Source organism: Molothrus ater, chromosome 3 (genome assembly GCF_012460135.2).
Source record: "Molothrus ater isolate BHLD 08-10-18 breed brown headed cowbird chromosome 3, BPBGC_Mater_1.1, whole genome shotgun sequence".
In the NCBI taxonomy this organism is placed as follows: Eukaryota; Metazoa; Chordata; class Aves; order Passeriformes; family Icteridae; genus Molothrus; species Molothrus ater.
In genome coordinates this window covers 46,254,430-46,275,592 of record NC_050480.2, presented here as the reverse complement: position 1 = coordinate 46,275,592, position 21,163 = coordinate 46,254,430, and the positions used below count along the sequence as shown (strand labels likewise).

Below are 21,163 nucleotides of genomic sequence, written 5' to 3'. Positions count from 1 at the left end.
TAAACAAGCTTTGAAAATCACTAAGGATGGACATTCCACAGCCTCTCTTAATTTTGTTGTGAAGTATATTTCTTTATAGCTGACTGGAAATTCCTTTACTGCAATTTCAGATTACTGCCTCCTGTCCTTCCAGAGTGCACCTTTGGAAAAGGTCTATCTCTCTAAGCCCCCCTGTAGGCACAAAAGGCAGCAGTTAGCTCTTCCCTTTTGCAAGCATAAAAAAAGTCTGTTCCTCCACTGGATTTTACCATTTAAAATATATTTCTTGTGTTGTTTGTGGGGCTTAAAAGTAGTCTTGGTGTCCCAGAAGTTTCGTTTTGATGCTGAGTAGAAAGAAATACGCACTTTGCCTGCTGGCTAAGCTGTTGGTCGTGCAGCTGGGGATGTAGTTTGTCTGCATTGCTGCAAAGAGATACTGCTGACTCATGTTCAGCTTCTCCTTCAGATCATTTCCTACAGAGCAGCAATCCAGACAGACAGTCCCCAGCCTATCAGAATGCATGAGCTTATTCCCTCCCACATACAGGGGTATATTTGTCTCAGATACATGAAAACTTCTGGTTATTTTGGCTTAAGTAGATTCACAGTTAAATTGCTGTCTTCTTTGTGAAAGATGAAAAAGACATCAAAACTTCAGCTGACCTAATTATAAATATTAATTTACTCTCTATTGAGCATTCTGCACTTTCTAGAATTACATCATAGCAAAGAGGTTTTATACAAAAAAGGCATTAACAGCTGTTGATTTGGGCTATATGGCCAGGCAATAAAAAGGGTACTTGGAGTGTGCAACTTTGTACAGCAAGCAGACTATAAATACTCCATACCCTGCATCTGCTTGAATGGAAATGTACCATGGCTCAGGCACGCCATATTCTGTAAATAATTAATTCTTCCAAAGAGTTGTTACAGGTTTCCTAAAATTAATACACTTTAGCACTATTAGAAGGGCTTAAATAATATATTCACCGTTGCCACAGTTATCAGGGATAGAACATTTATATCAAGTAGATTTTTTTTTTAACTCATCCTCTCAGATGGTTGCTTCAAATGCTGGTGATAGCCAGATCAAGGCATGTATGTTCTGGTTCCTCCTCTGCTTACAGACAAGGCTTCTTTCTTCTTTGGTGTTTCTTAGCAGAAGCCTGGTGTTCATCCTCCTAGACAGCATCAGTAGAAAGTGCTGCTGCCTGGGATTCGTACTAACCTTGTTATGCAATAATTGAAGTAGGGGTTGAAATTTCTCTATATTTGGGGTTTTTTGTATTATTTATCTGTATCCATGTATATCAACAGTGAATTTATCACGACTGGACTGACTTGTCCTTTGATTAATACGAGGGCATTTGTACTTTGAGATAAGTACATGCTAATAGATGGATGAAAAAAACTTAGTGAATGTATGACAGATTTTCACCCAGATATTTAAAAATTGATGAGGACCAGATTCTACCCTGATTATGATCTTGCTCTATGATAATTTCAAGAAGGTCACAAGGCTTTCCTCTGTGTGTGTTGGGGGAAAATTGTTTTCACAAAGAACATTATTCCTGAAAGAAATAAGCACTCTATTTACACATATAGAAGATTTCTCAAGTCCTCCAGGAAATCCGTTTGAAAACTATTTACAGTATTAGTATGCAAATTATATACCACACACTAAATTCTTGCAGCAGAGCACTCTGACAGGCATCTCACTATTTGAACTATGGTAGTACAGTTAAAAAAACAACACAAAAAGAAAACACAGCTGGATATAATTGTATTCAAACAGATACTTATTATGTTAATGAGGGCATACAAATAAAATTAAATGTTGTCCAGCAAAGGTTTTCCCACAAAGGCTGAGTTATTTTAGCAAAATGTTCACATAATGCAACTTTTGGTGTTTATTTTAATTGAAAAGATGTTTGATATTTATTCCTAAATATTTACAGATGAAATTTGGCAGCATCAGAAAAACAATAAAACCCATCTCATATCAAGTATAATTTAATAAATATACTTCAGCTAAGAAGAAAACTTAAATTGTGTCCCAAAATACATTAGGTACTTCTGATAATATAATTTAAATAAAATTATGAGAATGCTCTTGTATAGAGGTAGTGATGCATGTCTTGAGCTCCTATTGTTACCCCAGGTTGTCAGAGTAGTTGATACACCCTTTAGCCACCTCCCCTTCTGCCCTGAAGCTTCCTGATACTTCCTTGCCTCTGCCTTCCTGGGGCTGCTCTCCTGCCAGCTTCTCATCAGTCCCACCTTGGTCCAGATTCTCCTCCCACAGCCTCTCCCTGCCTGTGCAACTTCACTTCAGACTGAGGGGTTTGAAGCAGCCAGGTGTCAATAAGAATCCACTGAGTGCTGTAGGAGGTCACTACTGGGTCAGGCCTCTTTGCAACCAGCAAAATTGTTGCCTTTGTTTCGTTTCTAAAAGTCTCCCAGAAGTTTTTGTCCCCCTTGCATCAATCTGTACAATTCTGGCATGGAAGTTACCCAGGCAAGTTGCAAGATCTGTCCATACCAATTTATTTCTGGCGGGCTCAAAATTTTTAAAAATAAGAAGCTTCAGATGAGGTTTATCCCTTTTTTTCCCCCCCTCTCCATTTTTAGGACATACTTAAAAGTATAACTTCAAAGCATGCTTAGAAGCATAAAAACCATAACTGAAAACTGAACAAATAACAGTTTGTGCCTTATGTAAGTGTGCCTGCTATTCAAATTGTTACATTCAAAGGCTGTAGATGTTGTTAAAGCCCCTGCTTTCTTCACTGCCAGCTGCTGCTGTAATCTTAAAGTAGATGCACTTGGTTTTTTTAAACTTTATATCTCAATATACTGCCCTGGGAAATTGCTTTCTGCTTTTAAATTGGCCATCATGCAGAACTTTGTATTTTTCAACCTGTCTTTTTCTTTGAGATTTGCAAGTTATTTCTGGGTTCAAAACTTCCCATTTTTGTTCAGAAGCACAAAAGTTACTGTCCCAATTCTAGTGTGTCAGGTGCAGTCTTAAGAATATTGTCTATTTTTATCATTAGCAATGAGAAGCTGTTTCTACTTCAAATGTTATATGATGAAATGCACACTAATTTATTACTTTAAAATAGAAACTTATTTATTTATTAATTTTTTAAAAAAACGTACTGGATGAAAAAAAATCAGTCTGTTGTTTAGAAAATTCTTCAGAGGCAAAGTAACATTGCTGTCTTTAATGACAGCTATTTTTTCTTAGCTATATAAGATATTCTTAGCCTATACAAGCCTAAATTTTGTCTTATTAAATTTAGAGTCACATCAAGCATTGTCCATTCTGATAAGAAGACAGAGGTTGTATCATTAGAGCAATAATAAGTCCAGCTTGGCTGTTGGGCAAGTAAATTCAATATCTAGCTACTTCCATTAAAAATACCCCAACCTACTTTCAGTAGAAGTCTGTTCCCACTAGAGAACAGATTTTGCAGTTTCCACTCAGTGTCAAATGTAATCCCTCCAAAATCAATAGATAAGACTCACCTGAGAGCAAAACACTTTTTTTTTCTTTGTTTCCAGCAATGGGTAAAAAACAGATTTACAAATAGATTTTGTATTTAGAGGGAAGTGTCAAAAGAAGATGAATTAGGAGAAACTAGAGTATTTGTGTGCTTTGGGAGGCCACAGAGTTGTGAGAATGAACCACTGAAACCCAAATCTGATGTGTTGAGAGTAATTTTATTTAGGCTGTCAGTCTTCTGGTTAGGCTGCAGAAGCCTTTTTTGTTGGTTTGGTTTGGTTTGGTTTTTTCTCTTTCTTTTCTGTAGAAACAAAACCTTTTTTTTTCCATTTCATTTTAAAACATAATCCTCTTTAAAAATTGACCCAAAACCAAAGGCTCCTGAAGCGAACCTGAGGTTCACAGCTGAGGTGAATACTTCACAGTTCTGTTTATTTTGTCTCATTAAGTCAAACCATGCTCCTCTAGAGGGATAGCTACAATGTAATGAATGGCTTCCTTGGCAAAACCAAAGCAGAAACTGACTGGTTTCCACTGTCTTGGCAATTTATTTTATTTCAATTTCATGGTGGGGAATTTATTTTTCAGTCTTGCACTCTGAAGAGGAGTAGCTCAGAAAAGTTCCATCATAGATTTAGCCTTTTGCTTTCCTTTCTCTTTCTTTTAATAGCCTGGCTGTGTAAACACTACTGAAGTGGATATAAAAAAATCTTCAAGAATGAGAAATCCACATAAAACAAGAAAGGTAAGTTATTATATCAAAAGCAGGAGGTGGAGGAAATTTATAGAATGAATTTCCATAATTTCTTAAAGCACTTTTTTCTTATAGCTGCAAGGAGCAAATGCATGAAATGTATGTTAATATTTCACAAGCTCTTAGTTGAATTAGTATTAACAAATTTGCTAATGCTAAGTGAATGCTATCACATAAGATTTTGGAGAAATACAAAAAGATTTTGAGGATAAAATTCATTTTTGCATACTTTATTCATGTTATTCAGTAGATTGAATAAAGCACATTAAAATGTTTCTGTAAGTAATTAAGGAAAAAAAAGTTAAAAATTCAGTACAAACTATAACAGCAGTTCTTGTCCTGGTCTTCATGAAAAGGGTGTCTCTATATTACAATTATGCCCAAAATGGATGACTGGAAATGATGGAAGAAATTAGCTCTATCTAAATTAGGTTGTAATTAGAGTGTAACTTCTCTAGGGATGTACAGATGGATTGGCTCAACACTTTTAAATCCTTTGCACCATAACCGTATAGATTGACTCCCACTTTAAAGTAATTCCTTTGAGGTGCATTTGCATGTTGACCCATGGGAAGGTAAGTTTTAAAAAAGAAAGTGGACTTAGAGAAAGTTTTAGCTTGGCTTCTTTATGGTAGTGAAAAGTCCAGATTGGTGTAATTTACCAGATAGTAATTGCAATTTTGGAAGTAATCCAAATAATCTGTGAGTTAGTGTACCTCTCAGGAGGTCATCTCCTTATATATGCCATTACTTACTGTAATAGCATCTCTCAGTGACATTCCCCATGTTTAGTATGATGCATATATAGAGACCTAATAAAAGTAGATTCTTGGTTGTGGCTTTATGGAATTGTAGGAGTTTGGGAGTCTTTATTTTACACTCTAGTGCAGAAGCATGATTTTTTCTGAGTGCGTGGGTTATTGACGTTTCTTTAGGTAAAGATGATCTTGGCTAACTTCTTGAGCACAGTGTAGTATGGGTATGTGTAGAAAGCATTGTCTGAAAGCAACCATCATTGTTCCATGTTTTTTTGCACAGTCTGTCTATGGCTTACAAAATGACATTCGAAGTCACAGCCCTACGCACACGCCAGTGCCAGAGACTAAGCCACCCACAGAAGATGAACTACACCAAGAGGTTTGGAACATAACTACAAAAATTTACTTTTAAAAGAACTTTTTCAGTGATAACTTTTTAGGTATAAACTCAAAAATTATTGTAACTGGGAATTTATTCAAAACAGCTGTTGCAAACATTTAATAAACCTTTTCCTTGTCTCAAGGTATATGGATTTAGGCATGTAACTTCATCAAAACTAATGAGACAACACCTGAATTTTTTGTATCATGTATTAAACACCTAAAGGCAGTAGGAAGTAGGCCAGTGAGTGGGTACGTTGTATAGCTAAGCCCATTAGCCCCTTTAGCTGTAGAGAGCTCGCTCTTCTTTCAATGCTGATTTGAGGCTTGAGGGTATACTTACCACTCCATACATGCATGTATAGGTTCACACACTTATCTACTGTTAAAACTTTGTTAATTTTTCCTGAGATGTTAGAGTCTGGAGAAGTTAAATGTCTGAAGAAGTATTAGTTCTCCTCAAAAATCTAAAAAAAGGCTAACTGGATTTCTGTTGATGAACCTTTAGGGAAAATGTTATATTGGGCACATTTTTTTTCTCTGTATGAGCTTTTCTCTTTAATGGAAACTTCCATTTATTTTAGAGCTACACTGGTGAAATGTTGTTTTAATTCAGATATATTTCTCTTCTGTGCCCTAGGATAAATTAATGTTCAATTACAGCCCTAATAAAAAAAGTTAGAGAGATAGAGTCAAGCAATAAATTACTCATAAAACTCTTTTCCTTCCTTTCTTGCAGATTAAGCACTGGCAAATGCAATTAGACAGACATAGATTAAAAATGTCAAAAGTTGCAGAGAGGTATGTATATTGTCACATTTTCTATTTTTTTCAATTAGACTGGTAACTATTGGGAAAAATGTCAGTGTGAAATAGTTTCAAAGAGCTATTCACTGCAAATAGCTCAAGAGAGACATGAGAGCTCAGATGTCATAGAAATAACTGATGAGAGTTTACTTTAAGTGGAGAAGTATGAAATTCTTTTAGTGATAAAACTATTCCAGATATTCCATGATACATTTCTGATAAACCTGAGTCACTGAAAGAGCCTCTGACCAAGTGATTATAAGTTTCACCTTTCATTGGCAGGGAGGCTAAATGGGAATAGGTCTGGGGTTGTTGTTTTGATATTTCAAAAGGGCAATCACTGATGGAGCCAGGGAATCGGCTGGTGTGGAGCTCAGTCAGTGCTTGAACAAAGTGGGTTTGGGCTCAGTTTGGGTCAGAGATGTAACACTAGTAGGCATCTATCTGCAAATAAGACCTAAGTTTGTCAGGAAGTGGCTAGAAAGCAAAAAAAAAAAAGCCCAACATTGCAGAAAATTGAGCTGCATGGGACTTAGTAAAGGAAATAAGGCCAAATACAAATTGCTGTTCATTTTCTCATAAGCATTTCTGCATATATGTCTACTAATTTATGTGTATGTGTGTATACATATGCAAATCCAAATAAATATTTATAAAGAGAGCAGGCAAAGATTTTTTTGTTTGCTGAACAGTAAAAAAAAAGTATACTAAATATAATAGGAATTGAAAAGAAAGAATAGTTGTCCTCACTTGTCAATAATTTTACAAGAATTATGAGTCCAAAGGAAACAGCAAGCATACATAAGGACAATGGGAGATGTAAATTACCAGAATACAGGAAAAAATTTTAGTGTGTGCGACCGAGTCAGACCAATTCCTGAATATTAAAAAAAATTGTGAAAAAAAATTGATTTATTTTTGAAAAAATAAATCTGGGAATAATGCCCTTTGATTAGGAAGTAATAAAAAATATATTTAAGAGAAAATAAAAAGAGTATTAGCAGCTGCAGGGCAAATAAATATAACTGTGTAACATGCAGTGTTTTAGAACAGATTTTAAGGAAACTGTTGATTAAAACCACAGGGATATAAAACATGTTCCTTTATGAAAACAAATGTACATGGAGGAGATTGTATGATTTAATTTATTAGTGCCTAAAGGAACCTTAAATGAAGCTATGTGGAAGTATTAGGGAAGCTTTTTTTATTTCTGCTCTGGGTAGACCTGAGACACCCCTCCTTCTTCAATGGTCCACTGTCAAACAGCCTGAGCAAACCTATTTCACCCTGAGCTTTTGGCTGCCTTCTGAGTGTGTGCACACACAGTTACTATGGCTTGGTGGATGCAAGGTAACTTGTTAGCTGGGGTAACCCCATCAGGTTTCTTCTCCTCCTGACACGACAATGTTTGATGCTTTTGTTTTCCTAGTCTATTAGCTTATACAGAGCAGTATTTGGAATATGATCCTTTTCTTGTGCCCCCTGATCCTTCAAACCCTTGGATATCAGATGACACCACTTTCTGGGAACTGGAGGCAAGGTATACAATTTTATTTCTTCTTTGGAAGTAAGGGAGTATAACATGCTTTTCTGGAAATGTGAAGATTTCAGACAGAGGTACTGCAAGAGAATACTGAGGCCTTAGAAGGGCAATGCAGTACGCTTTTGGTCTTTCCAGTTTTACAGATTTGTAAGATGGGGAGTGCTATATATTAATAAATCTGTGTGAAATGTTACAGTAACCAGTTTCCAAGCTTCTACTCTGGTGGAAAAAAAAAAAAAAGATGGCTTTTAAAATCTGATAACATTCCTAGTTGGAAATCTTTATTTTTCTGTGTATTACCTTCATCCTAAGTAAGTATTAACAGTCTGTTTGCTCATTGCTGAACATTGCACAGATGTGAGCACTCTAAAAAGTGAGAAAACCATGGAACTTTATGACTTGGTCTAAATTATGAATACATTGTTAGAATACTGAAGTTTTGGTCACTTCGGGTTCTGTTGTTTTTAATTCTGTAGCAAAGAGCCAGGACAGCAGAGGGTGAAACGATGGGGATTTGGCATGGATGAAGCTTTGAAAGACCCTGTGGGAAGAGAGCAGTTTCTAAAATTCTTGGAGTCAGAATTCAGTTCAGAAAATTTAAGGTAAATGGGAGTTACTTTCTTTTTTAATAGCTTGTAAGTTATATTGGATTTTTGCTTTGTTGTTGTCTTTTCCTGATACTTTTCATTTTTTGACCCCTTCAAAAATTTTCCTCACCTTTCAGAATTAATTCATCCAGATTGCTACTCACTTTCATGTACAGGCTGAAGGAAATATTCATATAGTTAACAGAGACTCACATGAAGCATATTTTTCTATTCATATTCAACTTTTGGTCAAACTAATCATATAAGAACTTTTCTCTAAGCTTGTCTTTTAAACACGTATAAAATGGATTCATTCAAAGCCTGTTCAATATAATTTATTTAGTCAAATATTATGAGAAAAGTAAAAAGAAAATAAGAAAGATTAAAAATAAATAAAGGATCTAAAAGTAAAATTCATTGACTTTTATCATGTTGATTGGTTTCTGGGGATCATTTTGAATGTCTCCACCAATATTCTAGTACTTGTGCATTTGACACAGCTGAAGCAGGGTGACATCTAGCTCTCAAATTCCTCACTAGCTGTAAAATGGAAAGTGTTCTCAGTGTATGCAGCATAGATGGTATTTTTTTAACAGTGTGCTTACAGAATTAATTTTAAGCGAGGGGAAAAAATGTCTTGATTTTAAAAATGGCAGTCCATCAATTGATTAATAGCATGTTTTGTTTTTCCTGTTCTAAGAAAGTCATATTTCAGTAAGATTTATTTCAGAGAGATTATTAACAGCCTTTCTATAGACAGAAAAATTAGGCTGAGCATAGTACAAAAATATAGGCAACATGTTTTTATCTTAATTCCACCTTCTTGTCAGATGTCATCTGTATCACTTTCCATTCACCAATAAGTAGTATAAAATCATATTTGCATTTACATTCTAGAACTCAGAATAATCCTAACCTACTTTTTTCCTATGCCAATTCTTACTCTAAAGTGGTGCAGCATAGCCATTCATACTAAAATTATGCTTTTGTAGCATCCTACAAGAGGCATTTAATATTTATGATGTTGATTTATAAATGCCGGGTAATTGCACAGATCTCCTTGTTGTTAATTTAAATTTGTCAGCAGAATAATGAGTTGGAGTCCTCTAAGTTGCTGACCATATTCATATTCAAACATTAATTTTGCATCACAAATATAGCCTGACCTGTATGTGTATGTTGATGACTTTATTTGTCACAAATACAGATTTTTCTTATTAAAAACACCAGTTGGTAAAATGAATGTTTAAAAATCAGAATAAGACATAGAAAAGGAAAGGTAATTTTTTTCTTTTTAAATTATTGTTTAAAGAGCATCCTGGTAATTTGTTACGCAGAGCAGCTGTTCAAACATGAACCTATTGAGCCCAGTGTGTGCTGCAGTTTGTGGTGCTTTCCTGTGATTAATTTGTCTCTCTGCCAACTAGACTGTTACCCACATAATCCCTAACTCTTTTGTCTAATCCTATTTACAACACTAAATACAGGCAAACTGCAAGTAACTGATCTAGAAAAATTCCCTCAAGAAATTTCTTCAGAGATGATTCCTTGACATGCCATCTACTCTTCTGTCTCTTCCTCTAAATTCTTAAATTGGCATTATTAAATATAATATCTGAGAAACAGTGAATATGATCTTAAAGGCCAGGCAGGGCATAAATTTGCTCTGAGAAGGTGCTTTCTGTGATAATTAACTGAAGGGAAAATGTCTCAGAAACTCAGAATTATGTTTGCAAATGCCTAAGCTGTAGGGAAATCAGTCCATTAGGTTCACATAGTAAATCTGGGTTAGAAAACATGAATTTGTAAAGCTTGTTATGCATGCCTGTCAAAATGTTTTAGATGTCAATAACAGAAGTTAAAAGCTTGATGATTTCAAGCATTACCACTAAATAAATCTTAGAAGGCAACCACTTTCATTGCTCACCTGTTAACTCCATCATGATAATCTGGGGGTTTTAGTGGTATTTTTTAATTATTATTTTGACAGCCACCTTAAGAAAAATAATTGTCCACCCACATATTCCCACTGCAACAAATTCAACTCAAATCAGTTGCTGGTTCTTGTACTTTTACAAATCTAATAATGATAAAATTTACAACACTGCCAAGCCTATAGTTGGATGGCAGCTGGGGCCCTGCTTTTGAGCTTTCAAGTATCTGAGTACACAGGATACAGCAGGGACTGCAGGTGTGACAGGAGCTTCAGCAATAGGTGAAGGGGTCTTATTAGATTAGGTGTCTTATACCTCATTTTGTGAAACAAACACCAAAAGCATGAAATGATAAGTCTACCAGATACACCATTTCTATTCCAGTGTAATGATATTACATAGCAAGAAGTCCCAGCGTTACTGTTACATTAACTTGTACTGAGAGTGCCTAAGGTATCTGAGAATCTCATTCTTGGCAGATCCAGATCCTGTCCTAAAGGGTCTGTATCCCTGCCTTGGGATCCAGATCCTGCCCTAAGGAAGACAGCAAGGATGAAGGACCTTGAGCTGTGATTTCATACTAAGAATGGTGCAGTGATCAGGAATATAACCAGGTTTCCCTTTCTCACTTTGTATCTCTGTTCTTTTTTCTTTGCCTGTAAATGGGGCTTAATAGTATTTCACTCTCTGAAGGAGTGTTGTAAAGAAATAGCAAAGGAATAAAACTGCATAAGCAGTTCTGTCAGTGCAGTGATTTCATTACAGTGTGACTGCAGCTTGCAGGTTGGATTCTGCACTCACCTGATGCAGGGTATGACTTGTGATCTCTTGTTACCATGCACATTTTTTGGAAGAATTGCTTTGTGTGCTGCTCAATACACAGAACAAATAGCTAAAGTAACATATGATTTGGATAATAGATTTATGAAATTCCCAATGCCTATTACAAAAATGGTGAACACTGTTTAAAATTCACAAGACTAAAGTCTGAGTATGATCCAGGTCTATTGAGCTTAGTCACAAGGTTTTCCAAGTGCTAAAAAAAGTACTTTTCAAAGAGAGTGAGTTTATGAAATCAAACTTACTGCAGCATGGCACCTAGAGACCTAATGTCTTTAATTTCTGTAGGAAATTGTATTCCTCTTCTTGTCCTTCCTTTGTCTGTAGTGCAGCAGAATTATTTGGAAAAATAATATTTGTATGCTGACTATAGGTTTGCTCCCAACTGGTTGTTTTACAGGAATTGCAGCCTGTAAAGATTAAATAATTTCAGACCTGCCAACCTGAAAGCCTGTCCAAATCCTTGTGCAGTGAGTGTGATCTCCAAAGCAGTTCTAGGACTGAAAAACCTCCTAAGTTAGTGAAGGGAGAGTGGTGACAGGTTAGGTTTCATGATACACAGAAGGAAAAGCCACTGGACCCCTTGTCCATTCCTCGATGCTCATTTCTTAGGTCTGTAATGTATGACTAGTAGGGGAAAAGGGACTTTGCATTCTTGTTATCCAGAAAAAATGAGAGAGACTGAGAAATTTGATAGATTTGGATGTCTTCCCTCAATAATTTTTGTCTAACCATCCCCCTGCAAGCTGGCATTTTATGAGGTGTTTATCCTTTACAGTGGTGATTATGAGGCCCTGTTGTGGGTCCTAATAACTTGACCGAAATGTAATCCTCAAAGCTGAAATTGCCTGTGAGTTATTTCTCATTCTGACTCAAGCTTAAATGCCAAGTGCCAGCAATGTTGCCATTTCTGCAGAGCAGATGAGAAAAAACTAGTTGCAGGATTTAATGAGTTTCTCTGTCATATTCTTGAGATCCTTCAGTTCTACTATGCCTTGAAGCTTGAAGTTGTAGTGGGCAAGAAGGTGGACTCTAGAAATCAGAGAGCAGTGTTTCCTGGCCCTGGAAAAAATATTATGTGATTTTATTCATAGAGTTTGTTTAGGTTTTTGTTTGCTTTTTCTGACAATGCTGAAAGGTCTAGCCTCTTGTTTTGTCACATGCAATGAGTGCAAAGTTCACCTAATTCCCACTCCAGTGTTTCCACACTGACTATACCTCGTGAGTTTCAGAGAGAACCACTGCAGCCCTCCTCTCACTTGTTGTTGTTCCTTTGGGCTAAATTTAACAGATTAGCTTGTTCTGGAATCTGGCTGCACCTGTCTTTAGGTCAGTTAATGGGACAGAAGCTGTGTTGCAGCTGTGCTATTTATCCATAAGGCCACTGTAGCTTTGAAAAAGTAATCCAGCTGGAGGACATAATCCCCAGATACCTTGCAACATGTGTTTTAGCAGTCCATGTGGCTGGATGTGCTACTACTGTGCACTACACACCCTCACTCTGCTCTGTGACCCAGCAGGTGGCAGCCCAGATGCCGGGGTAGAGGACAGCAGGGAGGTTTACACTCAGCTGCTCAAGTCTCTGTTCAAATAGTGCTGAGCATCTGCTAGAAAGGTCTCCATGGCAAAAGCAAGCCTCCACCAACAGGAAATGCAGTTTCATCCGAGGGCAGCCAGACTGAGTTCTAGTTCTTTACACAAAGTAGCACCAAGGCTGTGTATATCATTGCCCAAAAAATGCCATTCCCCTTCTCCCCTCGCCTGCCCTTGCACACAGTTAATGTTGCAGACTGTGTGCTTTTTGCCACAGGAGACTTCCCTTGCTCTGGTCACAGCTCATGAGGTAGAGAGCTGTAAAATGGTACAGGGAGCTCTTTTGATTTGACGCCTTGTGCTGAGGTCTTGTGACTCCATTTCAACTTCATCTGTGCTATTGGTTGCCATGGGATATTTGAAAAAGTTATTTTTGAAAATGCAAGAGGGAGCAGCTTTATTTTTGTCATTTCTTAACTTTGAATATTTGAATTCAACTCTCTGTGGGAGGAGGGCAGGCATCTTTTCTTAAAAGATAAGTAGATTAAAATCTTAAAATGTGTGTTGGCTGTGAAATAAGCACCCTAGACATAACACAGAAATCATAATTCTTCCCACTTTTAGAGAGGTTTCTATATTTAGAGTTTCACATTTTTAGTTGAGCCTTTGAATACTATTGTTAGAAGGGTAAAATTAAATTAATCTATCAAAGAACTGGTGTTCTGCCTGCAAGAATTGGTCTATACAACCTCCCCATTCTATGCTGCAAGCATAGAATTTAAATTTATTGAAATTTATCTCCCATCTATTTCCCCAGAATTGAGTATAGCCTACTATATGAAAACAGTTTGCTTGCAAAAGCAAATAGCATCCTAAGGCATGTTTGCAGTGACTCCCAGAGTTATTGGCAGTGATACAATGGAACAAAAAAGGAAGTGCCATCTCTGAGCTAGATCTGCAGGATGTCTGCAGGGAGACAGAAAATGTGTGTTTACAAAGAGCATCCTTCCCTTTCATTTTTGTGTTCCTTACCTGACTTGGAGACACATGAGCAATCAGTCAATCCCAGAAGATGCACTTGAAGGGGTTAGCACTGCAGGATATGTGCTTTTAAATGCAAATATCTAAAGCAGCTTAAGGAAACCAAAGTAGGTAGCCCAAATTTGAGAGAGTGAACTGAATTAGAGTTTGTGAGCTTTGCAGTTTTTAAACTTCAGTTATCAGGCATTCCTGCATTGCCATCAGATTCTTAGGATACATCCCCAGGCTCTGTGCAGAATTATGTTCAATTCACATTCTCAGGATACATCCCCAGGCTCTGTGCAGAATTATGTTCAATTCACACTGTAATTCATCTATAAAAGAGATGCTACCCAGAAGTTTTGAAACTGGAGTTCTATTGGCACAGACCCCCTTTGTGACCTTGGTGAAACCACGGTACATTATTACATTATTAATATACTTGCAAAACTGGGACAATATTGCTTCTCTGTCTCTTGGAGAATCCTAGATGAAAAAATTGTGCTTATGTACATTTGAAATTGAAGGTTGTAGAAATACCTGAAATAGTCTTCTTGGCAGCATGAAGCTAACCATGCTGGCTTGTGGAAAATGAACACAGGTCCCTTCCATCTGTGCTACAAAGAAATTTCAAAACAGGACTATGAAGGAATAATTGCTTCCTGAGAGGAAGTGAAGGACATCTTATAGCAAGAGTTCTATAAGGTTTGCTCTGCTTTACTATCCTCTCTTAAGTTTTTTGCAAGAATTAAATTAGAATTTGGATTGAGGGTGATGTCATTTTGCTTTCCTGGGGGTCTGAGGACAGTTTCACTGTTCTCTCCTATCCCATCCTTGTTGAACTCAGCTAAGAGAGCTTAAATTCATCTCACAGTGTAAGCAGGGTTCAAACCACAAAGTGTACCCAATTTATTTGTGAACCTTGGAAAATCCAGCTGATTTTAAAGTTAAATCACTTCAAGGCTCAGCTTATCTGTTTCATAGGATCAGCTGTGTCAGAACAATAATGAAATGTTGCAATGGTATATGTTGCATGTTTACCAAAGTCAAACTTTAGTTGAGCTCTTGGATTTGGGGGAGAACTAAGTGGTCTGAACCATGTCTAACAATGTGATCCTAGATTAATTTAGGATTATTTTGTGCCATGAGAGAGTCTGAACACCAATAGAAGAAATAATGAAATAAAGCTTACAGCTAGTTAGCTATAATCATAAAATGCTCAGGGCCTTTTTTAGTGATCTTGTTCCAGACTGAATGAGGATACAATGAACTGGCTGCACTACATATGGCTGCCCAATGTTGGTTTGCTCGGCAGCAGAAGAGAGAATGTGTAATTCCATTCAGCGTTTTGAGCAAAAATATGCATGTAAATGGAATGCTGAAAAGAGAAATTAAATTACAATTAGCAAAACAAATGCTTTTTCAATGTATGCATGAATTCTGAGTAACAAAATTAGTTACAAAGTTTAGGATTTAGTAGGACTCAGAGATTCATGTAGATAGCAAGAATATAAATGATTAGTTTTTGAAGGAATGTCAAAAAGCAGTTAGTTTATAAGTAATAAGCCCTTGTGGTTCAGCCAAAATGAAGTGTCAGTTTAATTCTAGCTAAATCTGGAATCTTCCTGCAAGCACATTACCCATACATAAGTAATGAAGGATTTCCTATCTATCCCATGAAGAGTCTTCTAAAAATTTCTTCCCTGGGTGGATTGATTGCCTTGAGACAGTGCACCAGAATGCTGATCCCAACATAAAATCACTCAGCTTTTTCTTATTTTAGCATGTCTAGATGAAAACTTCAGCTACTTAATTTCTTTTTTAAGAGCAAGGAAGAATGTGGGCACTTCATTAGTGGTTATCCTGAGCTGGCAGTCAAGGTGCTGTGTTGTGCCATAGGTTCTGGTTAGCAGTAGAAGACCTGAAGAAGAGGCCAATCCGTGAAGTTCCTGCTCGTGTCCAAGAAATCTGGCAAGAATTTCTTGCTCCAGGTGCACCCAGCGCCATCAACCTAGATTCAAAAAGTTATGACAAAACCACTCAGAATGTGAAGGAACCTGGAAGATACACATTTGAAGACGCTCAGGTCAGTTTGCAATTGTGTTTATGGACATCTGAAATGGAATATTGGCTAGTGAAATCTGTATGCAAAAATGAGATGTATTTGGGAATTAAATGATAGTGCCCTGTTTCCTAAAATGCCATTTTGGCAATGCAAATGTGTAACATTCTTTCTTTCATGAGGCATATGAAGTTCTTCATGAAACTCCTGTGCTTGATACAGAGGTTTCAAGTGGACTTTGAATGAAGGAAAGCATGTAGTGAAGAAAAAATGAAGTACTTCTGTATTAAATGCAACACTTCCTATGACTTATAACTTAATATTTAATCTCTGAAGACTTCTGAGAAAAGCAATAGAAAATAATTGGATTTACAGTAAAAGTAGCAGAACTGGTACCATCCTCCATTTTCATCAGCAGCCCAGTGATGAAAATTTAATTATTAATGCAAAGTGAAATGGTGTCAAAAGGAGAGATTGAGATCATATCCCTGCAGAATTTCCTGCAGTTTGATTATTAGGCCGTCATCTTTGGAGTCAGGAGATGCTGCTACAAGGCCCATGAAGGAGAAAAGTGAATTGAATTGAGGCTTTCTACTTTTTGGGAGAATGCCTCTGCCCTAAATATGAGGGGGAATAATTTTACCTCCTTTTAATTTTTCCATTATGAGAACAGCAACCTATGAAGAAACAAGGAAATTTTCAGTAGACCCTATGTCATAGCCACTGTTTTGAAGTACTCTGCATTTAACCACACATACAATTTTTACTTGCATCTGCTGACCCCTGGAGATTTAAGAATATAGCATATTATATAGCAAAGACATAAATGGCAAAAGTAAAAAATAGAGCAAGATTAAAGGTTTTTAAAAAATGTGTCTTTGCAGTTGAGCAAGTAATTGACATTTAAATTCCTTGCCAGTATCTTCTTTTTTTGTAATGAGTGTAAAATTTCAGTACCCTTTTACTGCCAGATCTCTCTTTTTGTAATTTTGTCCTTCATTTATGAAAGACATGGAATATTCAGTGTTTATGCAAGCAGGACTTTGCCACGTGGAGAGGACCTCTGCTTCATCCAGTTCAGCACAAAACCTTAAACCTGGAAGCCTGAATTTCTGTGGAAAAGGGACAGGCTGCACCTGCTGTGTTCTTACTTGAAACTTTAGGAACTTTAAAGTGTCCCACCTGAGGTGTGGAGGGTTTTGTCAGGGCTAGGGCTCTGCCTCTGCAGCAGGCTTTTTTTGGCCTGCCAGCTGGGAAGGAGACTGCTGGTGTGCCATTCTGGCAGTTGGTGGGTCATTTAATTGTGATTAAAAATGTATTGAAAGAATTTCTGGACTGCAAACATAGAAATATGAAACTCCATGTCAAATGTAGATACATAGGTAAAATGGGACACATAAGTAAAAATAGCCCATTTGTGCTAAATATGTGCATTAATGTGTCCCTGGCTAACTTGTACATTAACAATACTAATACAGCCCAATTTATTCTTGCTTTTACAGGCATATTTCTTGTACAGAAATTAAATTTTAATGCTCGTCACCACTTTCTGCTCTCTGTTGACTGAGAGCAGAACCTTCCCCAAATAAACCAGTCTAAGTTTTGAATATACATCAGAATTTCTCTGCTTACTGTAAGAAATACAAAGACATTTAGAGTAACTTCTATGGTTTCTAATACAGCAAAAATTAAACATCAGTTCTAATTTTACCTTGCCTTAATTTTCAGACAAGGTGGGGAGTTTTGTTTGGGGCTTTTTTGTTCGTTTTGGCTTTTTTTGTGTTCATTAATTTTATGCACTACCAAGCTGAGAAACAGTATTTTCTTTCCAGTTTGTTTGCTGTTTCCCAATTGCTGTGCTACAAATTTCCTACAGTAAGAAATAGAATCTGAATAAAACAAAAAGTCCATGAAAATAGGTAATGATAGAATAGCTAATGATTCAGGGTTTTAAAAAATATTTTTGAGAGTATTTTCTGTTCTGGCTGCTTTTTCTACAAATCTTTTCTCTAGCATATCATTAGAACTAGAATTATCAAGTGTTCTACATCACAGATTTTTTGTTTTTCATCTTTTTCAGACATTAGAACATTCCAAAATTAAGTTTTTTTAAGCTGCTCTTGTCATTTAATTTCTGAATAAAGGTTTCCAAATATTCATATGCCTCTGAAGAATTAGTGTCTTGAAAATTAGATTAGCCTGGTACTGTTTTCCAAATGACAAGTGTATTTTACTTTTTTATATTGTTAACTGGAGAGCAGACTAAACACCTGTCAAAGGATTTTGTCAAGAGTAGCCAGGGAAATCCTCAGTAACCTAAGCATTAATTGTGGTGCTGAATTGAAATCCTCTTCTTAGACTCTGAAATCACATGAGTATCTCCAGAAACTAATTCAGAAAATCTGATGAGGAAGGACCCACAGCTCTTAATTTCATCACTTAGCTAAACTAACTAATGTAAGGGAGGTTTGAATTTGGACCTGAAGCTAGGACTCAGTTATCAATTCTTAGAAATTAATTTTGTACTGGAAAATTTGGTCAATAAATTAAAGTTGTGTTTTGTAATTATACGTAAGAAATGGATGGGATTTCAGCTTTAAGAATAGAAACCAATTCCGCCTTCACTTCAGAGCTGAGACCTGCTATCCTGTAATACTTCCTATTCACAGCAATGCTACCTGGTGTAAATTCCACAGCCAAAACATGTGGCTGCCTCCCATTTTACATGTGTCCTCTTCTATGGCAGTAACAGCTCCTCCTTTCTTTTTCAGGAGCACATTTACAAACTGATGAAAAGTGATTCTTATCCTCGTTTTATACGATCCAGTGCCTACCAGGAGCTGCTACAGGCCAAGAAAAAGGTATTGGTCCATCTTGCCTTTGTCTTGCCACTGTGCAAAGCAGTGGTTATGTTTGCAACAATACTCAGTCTTCTCTCCCCTGTGCCAGTGCAACTGGATATCTGGTAGGTGACCAGCTTGGCGTTTTTGGAGGGTCACATACACACAGGAGTTCAATATACATATATGTGTATATATCCTGCATGCGGGCATGTTTCAATAAGTTAATCTAGCAAAAATTATTTTTATTTTTACATCCCATATTGTACTGTTTTCTCTGTTATGAAGCACCTTAAATTGCAAAGTGCTTTACAAATACATTAAAAAAAATAAAATAAAATCCCAGAAGAATAGTCTTTCATGTTTGCAAGTTTGCTTATGTAATAATTGTTGTTCTCTTTATTCCACCTATGAAAGCTACAGAATGTGTTTAGAAACAATCTTATTCATATGAATAACTTTTAACTTCAACTATAAATATAGGGGCTTCCCAATTTTGTTTCTGTCCCTATTACTACATGAATAGTTTTGAGTAGGCTAGGAATCTGACCTGAAAGACTGATCATGTCACACTTTGGCAAACAGAGGTTCATGTCTTGGTATGTAATATTTTCTTAGAAAAGTCCAGTTATGGAATGGGTTCTGAATAGCCACAGCCCAGATTACGTGGAGCAGCTTGTACAATGCAGATTTCCATGATGATAAATCTATCAGTGGGCTCTAAACAGTAATCTCCTAGAATCAGCTGGGAGCCCTGTGCCTGGCAAAATCGGGGCCCTGATTGTTACTGGAACAAGGTAGTTATTAACACTAGCATTCTGTTGTTAATAATGACAACCTAAAATTATATGAAAGTACTGTGTGATTTTGTTTTTTGTTCAAACGTTGATTTCTGAAGATCCAATATAGAGAGAGATGTTGAAAATACCAGAAAGCTTCAACTGTCCGTGTGAAGTCCTTAAGTTTGTGAATGTCAGTTCATTAACACAAGATGTGCACTTCATTATTTCTTTTTACTTTCAGTTTTTCTTTAAATTCAAACCAGTTTGATCCCCATGAAAAATTACTTTTGTCTAGTACTGTATCTGTTTTGCCCATCCCCTGTTTTGCCAAGTCCCATTACAGCCTTACACCTGTGTTTGCTTCCTGATTTATACAAACTTTGTTTTGCAGTCCATTGTTACATCAAACCTCCTTTTCTACTCCATTGTTCTTGCTTTTCTTTTCCCCCTCCTTTTTCTTTTTGTTTCTTTTGTTTTATTTATTTCAAATTTAAGTTGGAAAACACTCTGGATCGTCGAACATCTTTTGAGAAATTCACACGCAATGTGGTAAGTTTGTTGCCTCGGAAGACTAGTAAGCCTGATGGGACATCCTTCTTCCCTTCCCCTCACTGATCCCTACTTTCCCTTTTACTTCTCTAACTTGATGGTTAAAAGTGTATTCATCACAGCTTGTGAATTTTTATGGGAATGACAGCTTTATAATGTGCTTTCATTACAACCCCTCCTCCCTAGTCCCTTTCCCACTGATCTCAATAGTCACACATGGAGGAATGGACCTTTGGGAGCCATGCTTTTTGCATTAGGAAGCATGAAACTAGTCACTTTTTCCCCCCCTATAATTTTAGTAAAGAATCTGTGAAAACTTGCTTGATGTTGTTTCTTTTTCTGGTGCCTTCTAAAATACCAAGTCTAAAACAGTTGAATACATTGGATTTCCATCCTGTCTTCTTTTTATTTTACTAAAAAAGACTTTGTCCCTGTTTTTTCGATTGGGCACAGGGAAAAAAAACAATAATAATTTTCCCATCTTCCTTAATGTCTAACAGCTTCTACAGGACCAAAGAATTCATGCTGTTTATGTACAAGGGTTTGATTTGGATTCATTTTCATAATAGACTAAAAGAACTGATTTTTTTTCTTTTCAATGTATAACTTTCAAAAGCTATTTATCAAAGGCAAAAAAAATGAATGCTGGTAGATTTTGTCTGGGCATTCTTTTGCCACCTGCCAGAAGATCCACTGATTTCATGATACTTGGGATTCTTTTTACTTATCCAGTTTCTTTGGGATATTTTTTTCCTTTTACATTGTGAAAGTTCCAACTAAAGAATTCAACGCATTTATTTTTGTAGGGCAGAAACATCCCTATTTTTCCATGCCATAAAAACTGTACACCAACACTGAGAGCGAGCACTAACCTGTTATGAAAAGAGGTAGAAAGATCTTGGATTATACTCGAGTTTGTCTGCATTGTCCGTTGAATTGTGCAGGTGACGCTGCTCTGTGTGTGTGTGTGTGTCAGTGGCTTTTTCTGTGACCTGGTTAGTGGAGCTGTGTGTGTTGAAATGAACAAAATGAGAGCTTTCAGCAAAGATCATGGTTTTTGTTTTTTCAGTTTCTAGGGAAGGAGAAGCAGTTGCCAGAAACTGTCTCCCCTGTAATGAGGCTCTAGAGTATCGCCTCAAGTATTTAAAAAATACATATATACTTTCCAGTAATCAAAAAAAAAAATGCAGTGAAAGTTTTGTGAGGCTGTGGGAATATCTCACTTTTAAAAACAAAACAGTAATTCTTTAACTACTTTCTTATAGGTAAAGGCTTCCTGTAATATA

At 36.6% G+C, this 21,163-nt stretch overlaps 1 protein-coding gene across 8 annotated transcripts in view; it reads left to right on the top strand.

The window, feature by feature from the left end:
- RGS7 (regulator of G protein signaling 7) overlaps window positions 1-21,163 on the top strand; it is a 233,350-nt gene that overhangs the window by 185,588 nt on the left and 26,599 nt on the right. For 3 of the 8 annotated variants that reach the window (XM_036380812.2, XM_036380813.2, XM_036380818.2), the window contains exons 10-16: window positions 4,158-4,232; window positions 5,280-5,378; window positions 6,120-6,181; window positions 7,617-7,727; window positions 8,207-8,332; window positions 15,544-15,730; window positions 18,478-18,567. In XM_036380812.2, coding sequence (XP_036236705.1) covers window positions 4,158-4,232; window positions 5,280-5,378; window positions 6,120-6,181; window positions 7,617-7,727; window positions 8,207-8,332; window positions 15,544-15,730; window positions 18,478-18,567 — 750 coding nt within the window. Of the gene's footprint in view, window positions 1-4,157; window positions 4,233-5,279; window positions 5,379-6,119; window positions 6,182-7,616; window positions 7,728-8,206; window positions 8,333-15,543; window positions 15,731-18,477; window positions 18,568-18,655; window positions 18,900-19,823; window positions 19,878-20,683; window positions 20,765-21,163 lie in introns of those variants that run through there. The other 5 variants (XM_036380814.2, XM_036380815.2, XM_036380816.2 and 2 more) reach the window with 3 other exon arrangements.